This window comes from Passer montanus, unplaced genomic scaffold (assembly GCF_014805655.1).
Source record: "Passer montanus isolate IOZ18808 unplaced genomic scaffold, ASM1480565v1 scaffold53, whole genome shotgun sequence".
In the NCBI taxonomy this organism is placed as follows: Eukaryota; Metazoa; Chordata; class Aves; order Passeriformes; family Passeridae; genus Passer; species Passer montanus.
Genome location: NW_024370263.1, coordinates 394,683 through 406,793, shown reverse-complemented (window position 1 = coordinate 406,793; position 12,111 = coordinate 394,683). Strand labels below are relative to the sequence as shown.

Sequence of the window (12,111 nt, the reverse complement as noted above, 5' to 3'; positions counted from 1 at the left end):
TGCTTGTTGCTAGTGAAACTTTTTCTGCCTTTGTTTTTCAGAGTTTGGCACTGATATTTAAATACCCTAAATATGAGCCTGATGTTTAAGGTAAATATTGACTTTAAATATCTGAACATAAACTATGCTGTAAAATTGGCTGTAATGAGCTGGTTACAATCAAAAAAATACCTGATTTTTTAGATATGGTTGACATGCCACTGGACAAAGGATAAGTATTTATCCATCCTTGTGTAGCCTGTTGCCGAGATCCAACATTGATATCCAGGTTGCTCCTGGTGTCTTGATTATCTAAGAACAGAGCACAGATCTGATGTAGAATCCAAAGAAACCAAACACTTTTAAAACAGCACTTAAAGGAACTCACCAGGTGGCACAAGTTGGCTGGCAGTCAGATACTTCTTGTCTGAGAACATTGCTGTCCAAAACTTGATCAATATGCTGATATCCTCACGGAGCCTCTTTTCTCCTTGTGTAGGGAACTTTGAAGGACAACTTGAAGAAATCACACAAATAATGCAATATTTAATGCATTGGGGGGAAAAAAACTCCCAGCAGTCAAAAACCCTCATCAGCCTAATCAAGTTGTACTTTTTATTCTGACTGAAGTCTACAAGGATGAGACCACACATCACTACATTTTATCCTCATGGCTTTATTATCTCTGACTGAAGAGCACAAACTTCCAATTATAACTGAAAATTAGGGCAGCAGTCCGTCAGCATCCTGGATTCATCTGAAAGTTATTATTAGGATTGAGTGACCTCCTCACATTCAGACATTCCTATCAATTAAATTTTCTTTGGTGCGTGTGTCAAATGTTGAAATAATCAGATTCAGTGTGTCTGTATTTTGAAAACAATGAAATTGTATTTCAGCCATACATATTATAACAGGAGTTCTTTAAGCCTTATAAATCTAGATACAATTTTGAATATTGAATAAACTTCAAAATAAGAAAAATAGGGAAAAGAACAGAAACATTCCTGCTTTTTAAATAATACATAAAATCCAAAACTAATATCTAAGCCTCTTTGAGATAATTTATGAACCATACTTAAGCACAAGTTTCTGTTAAAGTGGATAAAAAAGGAAAGGAAGAAAAATCACTAGAAGATAAAACCAGCTGCTGCTTTGAAGTATCACTGAAGGTCCAGGAAAAACACAAACACATTTTCAGTGAATTGTTTCAAATAGAAGAGTACCTGAAATAATCAAAGGCAGTTGAATAAATCTTTTCTCTCAAAACATTTCGGATAGTTGCATTTGGAACCACATCAGCATGCAGCAAAGACAAACCCAGGGTCAGCAACCTAATAAGCAAAACAGAGAATGGAAATGTTGGCTCTCCCAAAATGGTGACCAATACACCACCACGCAAAGCACAACTACAGCTGTAGGTGTAGCCTGGCAAGTGTCTGTTTCAGAGCTCTTAGCAACCTACTCACATTATCACCAGTCTGTTTTAAAGCTGTGACTGCTGAACCACAGAAAGTGAAAGCCTTCAAGTCACAAAAGGTGAAAATAACTGATGAAGCAAAGACAAGATTTATTACTAGATCCATGATGTGGGCTATTCACTATATGAAATCATCCCATGAAATTTCCTGAAACACCAAAAGAGTACTTTCAAGCTGAAGTGATCAACTTCTGCTTGCACAACAGAGCTTAGACTGCATCATTGCAGGCTTTTAAAGCAATTCTCAGCACTTGAAGCCATGTTAAACATGTAGTGTTCAGCTGTTTTCTTCCATCTCTACACAGCCTCATTTCCTATTTCTGTGACCCAGGAGGAGAAACCCAGGAGCACTCACTTAAAGCGGGGCCCGATGGCTGCCACGTGCCGGTTCAAGCTGCCTTTTGCCCCCCCGATGTTCAGGGACAGGGAGCGCTGGAGCAGGCTGGAGAAGATCTCGATTTGGTCAGAACTGCAGTACTTGGCTATTTCAAACCTCTGCACCAAAAACTGAGAAAAAGAGACAGACATACCATGCCTCCTTCGACCTTTCTGGATTTCAAACCCACCCCTAGAGCTCTCTGTTTCGAACACCTTTCTCCCCCTCAATGATAACGCCCATCTAAACAGAGTGTCTCTCCCGGCTGTGAGCACTCCAGTCCTTTCCCAAATACAGAGCTTAGACTGCATCATTGCAGGCTTTTAAAGCAATTCTCAGCACTTGAAGCCATGTTAAACATGTAGTGTTCAGCTGTTTTCTTCCATCTCTACACAGCCTCATTTCCTATTTCTGTGACCCAGGAGGAGAAACCCAGGAGCACTCACTTAAAGCGGGGCCCGATGGCTGCCACGTGCCGGTTCAAGCTGCCTTTTGCCCCCCCGATGTTCAGGGACAGGGAGCGCTGGAGCAGGCTGGAGAAGATCTCGATTTGGTCAGAACTGCAGTATTTGGCTATTTCAAACCTCTGCACCAAAAACTGAGAAAAAGAGACAGACACACCATGCCTCCTTCGACCTTTCTGGATTTCAAACCCCACCCCTAGAGCTCTCTGTTTCAAACACCTTTCTCCCCCTCAATGATAACGCCCATCTAAACAGTGTCTTTCCTGGCTGTGAACACATGACTCCAGTCCTTTCCCAAATCACAGCAACAGGAAATACAGACTGCCACAGGTGGGACATTCAGAAAAAATACACACCTCTATCCAGATGTAATGTGGGGTCACCTCTGGTGGACAGGGCCTTGGCTGACTCTCCTCTGAGGCTGCTAATGGATCTGCTTCTTTCTGCTCAGCAGAAAACAGCCCAACTTTCTGCTCCACTGTCATTTGCCAGGCTCCTGCCATTTCCCGCATGAACTGCAAAAAGGAAGGTGACAGTGCTCCTTGTTTCAAGAGCATCTTATATGAAAAGCACAACCTTTCCCCACAGCACACACAAGAACCTACTACAGCAATTAAAATTCACTGCAGTGCTGACAGAGGCAGAGACAAGTCTATACATCCCACCTGAAAGAAAATGTTTCTTTCACTTACTACATTACAAAAGGAAGAGAGACTCCCCCATAATCTCAGCTAGTAACAGAAAGATTAAAGGCAGCAGCAGCCAGGCAGTGTATTTTTCTGAGGAGACTGAACTGCTAGCTCAGCCCACACCATCCATCCTCCTGCTCCACTAAAGGTTGCTGCCTCCCACGAGAGCCCACGCAGGGGTTCCTGTGACCTGTCGGACACAGTTTGGCTCCTGAGCACACTGAACACACTCTGTCTGAACAAGTACAACATAAAGATGGCACCTAATTCAGTTTTGCTGATCCTGCTCTCAGGAGCAGCATCCTCTGTAGTAAGAGGGGTGAGCAACCAAAGGTGCATCTCTCTTCTCCTCAACCAGATACAAAGACCTTTTCCCAAATGCCCAATGGAGAAAAAATGAAACTGATGCTTAAGAAGTTAACCACTGAAACCTGCAAGTAAACTCAACTAAGTAAATTCAGATGGATTATTATCTCCAGCAAGTGAAACACCTGGTGCTCCCTAAGCAAAGCAATTGCCAGAGGCAGCTTTCTCAGCTGCGTGGACTGTCACTGCACCATGCTGAGTTGCTTTATCACGATTACATTGATCCCCATCTCCCAAAATACAACTGGTTTAGCCTGTTACAGGATTAGGACATTTGCAAACCTATGTTTTTTGTAATGCTGCAATACCAGATACCAGAGGCTGATTAATGAGCAAGGACACTGATTTCTCTTTGTTTCAAAACACCATTCTATAGTTTGTGAGAGTATAGAGTCAATCCATTAACAGGTCAGGCATCTCATCAGCAAAGTAAATTCTACAGCTGGGATTCTAGCAGGTTTCTTTTGCTGCAACAATCATGCTGTTGAGAAAGGTCTGCTTCCCACAGTCCACCTCGTGGGAGTGCTCAGACTTCCAACAATACAGGAACAGAGACTTCCTGGCAGGCTAAAGTGATTAACAATGCATTTAAACATCCTTGACACAGATTCACAATATCTGTGAATCTCCCAAAATCTCTCTTCCCCCTTGCAGGGGCAGAGAAGGAGTAGTTAAATCACTTCCTACCGGCACTTCTATTCCGTTCTTGGCAGCAAGGAGCCACTCCCAGCAAGCAATTGCTGTTTCCATGCCATGTTCATTGAACATTCGCAGGGGTCCCCAACACAGATGATGAAGGAGCTGGGGATCACAGTCTGAAAACAAACATTCACTCAGATTTCTCCAACAGAGCAACTGCTTTCCACATCAATATGAAATTGGTGTGCACCACAGGCAATAATCAGTTCCTAATAATAAATAGCTTTTGGTTTAAGAGGCTTTTCCCCAATATAAGCTTAATTGAAAAAATTCAAAACACAGTTTTGCTGCAAGTTGATGCACACTGGGTTGGTATATGGATAGTTTTTGTAGTTTATTATTCTTGGCATTCACCATCAGAAAGCAGAACTCCATTTGGTTTTCATTACCTTTGCTGCTTATTAGCAGTGCAGTCAACTTAAACATGGCCTGGGTGTAGGATTCAGTATTGCTTGATTCAAGAGCAGCATTCAGGTCTTTGACCATAAGTTTATTCAGGTCAGATGTTCGTCCTGTGGCATTTGAGAACTGAATCATTCCAGAAACCTGTAAAATTTAGGGGGGTTTTCAACAAAGAACAGTATTTTTAGGAATCCAGTTAAGTATTGGTCACATGCTGATCAGGGAGCTCCACAAACAGAGGCATCTTTTGTTACTACTTTACCAAATCTTTAGCTTTATCTGCAATCTAATCTTTAGCTTTATCTAATCGTTAGCTTTATCTGCAAGACTAACACTAAAATGATCTGTTCAATAAGGAAAATTATACTCCTTATCCTGAAGGGATTTATAAACTATGTTTCTTGTAACATAGACCCATACACCAGTATAGGTTGGAAGGACATCATCCCCTGAGAAGTGAGCCACAGCTTCTGGACACCCCACATTCATGAGAAACCCTGTACTTACCTCTCCCGCGTAACGGTTGCGCAAGTTCAGAGAAGCCATGAAGTTGGAGTAGTCCTTCTTCACACAAGTTGGTCTTTCAGTTAGCTGGGTTGCCTAAGGCCAGACCATAACAAGGTGTTTATACTGTTCATATCAAACCATTTGTCTCTTTATCTTTTTATTCCTCCACATATGTTTTAAATTTCCTTATGCTTATAATCGAAGTAGTATCAGGACTGTTACACACAACAGCACCAGGACTGATCCAAATCAAATAAGGAGTATGTGTTTTCCTCCATGGATACAGGATCATGGAATATCCTGAGTTGGAAGGGACTGACAGTTAAACTATGTTTCTTGTAACATAGACCCATACACCAGTATAGGTTGGAAGGACATCATCCCCTGAGAAGTGAGCCACAGCTTCTGGACACCCCACATTCATGAGAAACCCTGTACTTACCTCTCCCGCGTAACGGTTGCGCAAGTTCAGAGAAGCCATGAAGTTGGAGTAGTCCTTCTTCACACAAGTTGGTCTTTCAGTTAGCTGGGTTGCCTAAGGCCAGACCATAACAAGGTGTTTATACTGTTCATATCAAACCATTTGTCTCTTTATCTTTTTATTCCTCCACATATGTTTTAAATTTCCTTATGCTTATAATCATAGTAGTATCAGGACTGTTACATACAACAGCACCAGGACCGATCCAAATCAAATAAGGAGTATGTGTTTTCCTCCATGGATACAGGATCATAGAATATCCTGAGTTGGAAGGGACTGACAGGGATCATTGAGTCCCACTCCTGGCCCTGCACAGGACAAACCCAACAATCACACCACACCATTGGGAGCATTGTCCAAACCTCCTGAACCCTGTCAGGCTTGGTGCTGTGACACTTCCCTGGGAAGCCTGTGCCCATGCCCAGCCACCCTCTGAATGAAAGAACCTTTTCCTAATAGCCAGCCTTGAACCTTCCCTGCCACAGCTTCATGACACTGCCTCCTGTCACTGGTCACCAGAGAGGAGATCAGTGCCTGCCCCTCTGCTGCCCCTTGTGAGGAAGCTGCAGGCAGGTCTCTGCTCAGCCCTCTAGTTTGTCAAGGTCTCTCTGGAGGTATAAAAAAGAACAAACAATACTCACGCCCAGAGTGGTGTTCTGCCTGTTGTAGCCTGCAAAGTGCAAAACACTTTCCGTAGCCATGGCCAGGCCAGTGTGCTGGGACAATCCTGATACCCAGTTCTGGTGTTTGTTTAGGTACTCCTGGAAAAAAACCAAACCAAACTCCAAAATACTTCATTCCCAAATCAAATAAGGAGTATGTGTTTTCCTCCATGGATACAGGATCATGGAATATCCTGAGTTGGAAGGGACTGACAGTGATCATTGAGTCCCACTCCTGGCCCTGCACAGGACAAACCCAACAATCACACCACACCATTGGGAGCATTGTCCAAACCTCCTGAACCCTGTCAGGCTTGGTGCTGTGACACTTCCCTGGGAAGCCTGTGCCCATGCCCAGCCACCCTCTGAATGAAAGAACCTTTTCCTAATAGCCAGCCTTGAACCTTCCCTGCCACAGCTTCATGACACTGCCTCCTGTCACTGGTCACCAGAGAGGAGATCAGTGCCTGCCCCTCTGCTGCCCCTTGTGAGGAAGCTGCAGGCAGGTCTCTGCTCAGCCCTCTAGTTTGTCAAGGTCTCTCTGGAGGTATAAAAAAGAACAAACAATACTCACGCCCAGAGTGGTGTTCTGCCTGTTGTAGCCTGCAAAGTGCAAAACACTTTCCGTAGCCATGGCCAGGCCAGTGTGCTGGGACAATCCTGATACCCAGTTCTGGTGTTTGTTTAGGTACTCCTGAGAAAAAAACCAAGCCAAACTCCAAAATACTCCATTCTCTTCAAAACAAGGCAGCTCAAAAGCAAGTGCTGCATCACTGCAAACTATGGGAAACTTAATTACACACAATTGTGACAAAAGACTGTCTCTACTCATCCCTTCTGGGCATTGCTCCCCTGGCAATAAGATTTTCTGAATGTCCTCCTAAATACATAGAGTAAGACTCCTTCTGTATTCAAAATTAATAAAGGTCTCAAGATAAATGCTTGAAGGCTGTGATCTTCTCTTAAAATAATAACTTCTGACAAAAAATCCCTTATGAGATGAAGGGTTTTGGACTATATGGAAGAAGAGAAAGCAATTAGTTGTCCTTTCACACAAGGTTAGAATCCCTTGAGGCTCTTTTTTTTTAGGGAAGGAAATATAAACCTCAGATAGATTTGCAGTGTTCAAGATGTGCAAAAATCAAATTTTCACAGAAGCAGGCCCATACCTGTAGATGAGATTTTGTGACAGAGGGAGCCCATTTCATTGCCTCTTGCAGAATCATCCCACAGCGTGCAGCGAAGTCCTTGACTATGCTCTAGAATAAAAAACATCAACACAATCAGTAAAAGAAGGACATTTAACAAGAGGAACTCATCTTAAGGGTGTAATAAGTAACATAGGGAGCAAGACAGCTGTAACAACATGACACAGCTAAAATTTCTGTTAACAGTTAAATGTGTCCTTGATTAGAAAAGAACTGTCACACTTTAAGTCAAGTAAAATAGTTAAATTCAGAAAAACATAAATACTGTGTCATATCCTATTAGAAAAATCTTATCTAGGGAAGTACTTTTAAAACATGACCATTCAGAGTAGCTCACTGATTTATCTCCAAGCCACAAAACAAGGCATTATTTCATTCTTTGATAAATCAAGGAGGGCCACTCACCTCTCTGGCTTCATGTGTGTCAGGGACTGTTATTCTGTAGGGAGCATCAGGAATGTCATAGTATGGTTGGTCCTTGTGAATGTCCTACACAAAAACAATTACCAACTCTCAGTAAGACAAAATTCATCATCACCTGACATTAGCACTCTGACAGGCAGCCAAGAAGCCTGATTACCAAACCTTTTTTGCTGACATTTGCTCTCAATTAGAACATCTCTAAAAGAAACTGTTTGTATTCCAGTTTGATTTTTGGAATAAATAATTTCAAAAATCCAAAGCACTTTCCCCAATGTTAAGTATTAAAACAAATTCTATAAAGCATTTCCATATTCAAAAATTCTAGTATGTAACAGATTCAAGAAATATGGATACACATACACAGACTGGAGAGAATACAATCTGAAAACCATAATTCACAGAAGACCAAACAAACCACAAACCAGAAAAACACCACCAAAATTTTATTTCAAATGAGACATTTCAACAATTATAAACCACATGTGACAACAACTTTTTAGCACTAGTTTTACTGCTTATGAAATAGGGTTGCAAAGATAATTCTTTCTTCACAGAATTTAAAATTAAGATTTTATCAATCTTAGTAGAAGGATAAAAAATCAAATTGCAAACACAATTTAGTATCAAATAAATGCAGAACAAAGCAAAAAAAAAAGTTCTAGGAAAGAAAAGCACTTACTGCACTAAGAGACAGAGACAATGTCTGCAGAATATCTAGCATAGTCTTCAGCACAGTTCCACTCCACAGCAAGTGAGGAAATCTAGAGCAAGACAGAATTCAGAAATACAATAACCATGGAGAGCTGAGGAAGGCCATTATTTTATCAAGGGAGCTGCTCAAAGAGCCAACTTTATACATCCCTAGGTAAGCTCATACTCAACAAAAGCCACAGAGCCTGCCATGGCTCACAGCAGCCTGGCTTTATCCAGAGCCAAAAGCTGAGGAGAGCTATTGCACAGGAGCTGAGATTGCATTCCTATCATGGGCACTTTGCTTTGCTCCACCCATGGCAATACTAAGGAGACACACATTTTCACCAGGGGTTTCTGAGCTCAGGCTAAAAATACCATTGAATGTAATTTTTCAAGCAGACATTTCAGCAGAAATTGCAGCCAAGAAATCCACTTGACCAGTGTCACCAAGTGCCTGAGTTACCACTAAACAGTCATTGTGAAAAGAGAAACATGAACTCTATACTCACTTGTCTACCAGTCCAGATAAGTATTTGTCTGCAACTCTTCTGATCCTCTTGTGAATGTGGTTAAAATTCACCAGCAAGAACTGAGCATGTCTCTCCAGCTCTTCTTCATTCTCCTTAGTTTTAGGCTAAAAAACATGCCAAAGAGAAGTATGAAGCTCCTAAAGGAACAGACAAACTCACTTTCATAAACTGAACTGAGAACATTTATACGAATTCAAAATTTTAGTTTCCAGGAAACCTACTTTATCAGCCATCATTGTCAGGAAAGCTTCAAAGACCTTATCAGCAACAGCTATCACACACTGCATCATGCCTGAGGAATGGAGAGAAGTGACAGGTTTCATTGTCAAAATTACATTTGTTTTATAAACCAGGCTTAACAGTTAAAAAGTGTTTATGTTTACTCAGCCAATATTGAACTTGTTTCAAAACAAAACCAGTGTTCTTGGCAAGAAAAAAAGCAGCAGCAATCTGGTGAACATGATTCATTTTGTTATAGAGCTGCTTGATTTGTTTGTGCTTTGCAGGCCTGGAGATAATTTCCTCATACCTCAAGTCAAGAGGAAACCTAGACAGGTAAATCTTACCAGATTTGTCTTTCTGAATTGCTTTGTCTTCAAAATAGCAAAACATGACTTGGAAGCGATCTTGGTCAGTTGAACGCAGCACCCTAAGGAAGGAGAGTTTTGTAAGTTGGCATGTTTGGGGTTTTGTTTGTTTCAGGTTTTGTTTATTTCAGATTTGTTTCAGGAACTTACTGATTGTTTTGCTTTAGGGTTTTTTTCCTGTTTCACAAGTGAAAAAACTAAATATAGATAAACACAAACCTCATATACTCTAGGCGGTAAACAGAAAGGAGATAGGTAGACATGGCAAAATCCAACTTATTGATCAAGGCTGACACTTCTGGAGGAGGATCCAAGAGATTGATGATGGTGCTCCGTAATTCATTTAATTCAGCCTAGAGATGAATACATGAAGTTATCTGAAGTGGGAGCCCTGTATTAGTTTGTGTCCTCAAACATTCGTTCACCTATTATTAACATTTCAACCTTCACAAACAATTTGTAAGGATGCTTCTGCCTACAGACTCAGACCAACCTCCCTGACTCAGCAAGTCACAATGCTTCAAATACAGAACAGAATTAAATCTGGAATCAAGCTTCTGGCAGAAATAATTGGTAATTCCCATGCAGTTATGCCAATGAAGAAATACAATTCCTACACTAAATGCATGCATGTTTGACCAACATCAGCACTATCCAGCTCCTGAAACTTCATGGACTTGTGCCAGTCTTTGGTGTCACAGAACTATGTATCTAGGCACAATGCAGATTTCTGTATTATTTGGGAGCCAAAGAGATTTCATAAGCCAGAAAGAGCCCTTGGGCAAAATCTGTCCTGCAAAATCTATCCTACAAATTCTAGGGAGAGAGATGAATATCGGTATCAAGCCAGAGCAAACTTAACATTTCTTTAAAAGCCTGAATGTGCTGTTTTCTCTCAAACTTTGTTGATTTATTTTCAGTCAGTGCCTGTTTTGTCAGGTACAAAATGGATGAAAAAACACTAAAAGGCTTCCATCTCCACAAAGACCTGGTTTCTACACCTAATCCAGGTGGTGTTGCTACTCCCCTAAACACTTGTATTAACACTCCATAAAGCTGACCCCAAGTCACTCATACACCCTGATGTCAGAAGAATAGTGTAACACAGCTGCTTTTCACTGACAGGAGGCAGGTTGAAGGGGTGTGCTATTTCAATATATCACAGGTACCACCATGTCACTTAACACTGGCAGAGGTTATGGAAGGAGGTAATGGAAGAAATGAATTCCTACAGAAGTCACGGTGTCATTCTTCATGGCAGAATTGTACTGCAGAACAGACCGGAGTGGCTCTTTGCTGGGAAATGTCAGTAATGGAGACTTGGTGGCAATTTCACACACACCTTCATAAATTGCAGCCAAGAAATCCACTTGACCAGTGTCACCAAGTGCCTGAGTTACCACTAAACAGTCATTGTGAAAAGAGAAACATGAACTCTATACTCACTTGTCTACCAGTCCAGATAAGTATTTGTCTGCAACTCTTCTGATCCTCTTGTGAATGTGGTTAAAATTCACCAGCAAGAACTGAGCATGTCTCTCCAGCTCTTCTTCATTCTCCTTAGTTTTAGGCTAAAAAACATGCCAAAGAGAAGTATGAAGCTCCTAAAGGAACAGACAAACTCACTTTCATAAACTGAACTGAGAACATTTATACGAATTCAAAATTTTAGTTTCCAGGAAACCTACTTTATCAGCCATCATTGTCAGGAAAGCTTCAAAGACCTTATCAGCAACAGCTATCACACACTGCATCATGCCTGAGGAATGGAGAGAAGTGACAGGTTTCATTGTCAAAATTACATTTGTTTTATAAACCAGGCTTAACAGTTAAAAAGTGTTTATGTTTACTCAGCCAATATTGAACTTGTTTCAAAACAAAACCAGTGTTCTTGGCAAGAAAAAAAGCAGCAGCAATCTGGTGAACATGATTCATTTTGTTATAGAGCTGCTTGATTTGTTTGTGCTTTGCAGGCCTGGAGATAATTTCCTCATACCTCAAGTCAAGAGGAAACCTAGACAGGTAAATCTTACCAGATTTGTCTTTCTGAATTGCTTTGTCTTCAAAATAGCAAAACATGACTTGGAAGCGATCTTGGTCAGTTGAACGCAGCACCCTAAGGAAGGAGAGTTTTGTAAGTTGGCATGTTTGGGGTTTTGTTTGTTTCAGGTTTTGTTTATTTCAGATTTGTTTCAGGAACTTACTGATTGTTTTGCTTTAGGGTTTTTTTCCTGTTTCACAAGTGAAAAAACTGAATATAGATAAACACAAACCTCATATACTCTAGGCGGTAAACAGAAAGGAGATAGGTAGACATGGCAAAATCCAACTTATTGATCAAGGCTGACACTTCTGGAGGAGGATCCAAGAGATTGATGATGGTGCTCCGTAATTCATTTAATTCAGCCTAGAGATGAATACATGAAGTTATCTGAAGTGGGAGCCCTGTATTAGTTTGTGTCCTCAAACATTTGTTCACCTATTATTAACATTTCAACCTTCACAAACAATTTGTAAGGATGCTTCTGCCTACAGACTCAGACCAACCTCCCTGACTCAGCAAGT

The 12,111-nt window shown here is 41.1% G+C and overlaps 1 protein-coding gene across 1 annotated transcript in view; it reads right to left on the bottom strand.

The window, feature by feature from the left end:
- PI4KA (phosphatidylinositol 4-kinase alpha) overlaps window positions 1-12,111 on the bottom strand; it is a 57,920-nt gene that overhangs the window by 13,166 nt on the left and 32,643 nt on the right. The window contains exons 22-37 of the mRNA XM_039724405.1: window positions 11,820-11,953; window positions 11,580-11,662; window positions 11,235-11,305; window positions 10,993-11,117; window positions 8,416-8,497; window positions 7,719-7,802; window positions 7,275-7,364; window positions 6,680-6,799; window positions 5,405-5,497; window positions 4,443-4,599; window positions 4,042-4,169; window positions 2,656-2,814; window positions 2,282-2,433; window positions 1,206-1,313; window positions 368-495; window positions 172-291 (exon numbers count right to left, since the gene is read on the bottom strand). Of these exons, the coding sequence (XP_039580339.1) occupies window positions 172-291; window positions 368-495; window positions 1,206-1,313; window positions 2,282-2,433; window positions 2,656-2,814; window positions 4,042-4,169; window positions 4,443-4,599; window positions 5,405-5,497; window positions 6,680-6,799; window positions 7,275-7,364; window positions 7,719-7,802; window positions 8,416-8,497; window positions 10,993-11,117; window positions 11,235-11,305; window positions 11,580-11,662; window positions 11,820-11,953 (1,834 nt within the window). The remainder of the gene's footprint in view (window positions 1-171; window positions 292-367; window positions 496-1,205; window positions 1,314-2,281; window positions 2,434-2,655; window positions 2,815-4,041; window positions 4,170-4,442; window positions 4,600-5,404; window positions 5,498-6,679; window positions 6,800-7,274; window positions 7,365-7,718; window positions 7,803-8,415; window positions 8,498-10,992; window positions 11,118-11,234; window positions 11,306-11,579; window positions 11,663-11,819; window positions 11,954-12,111) is intronic.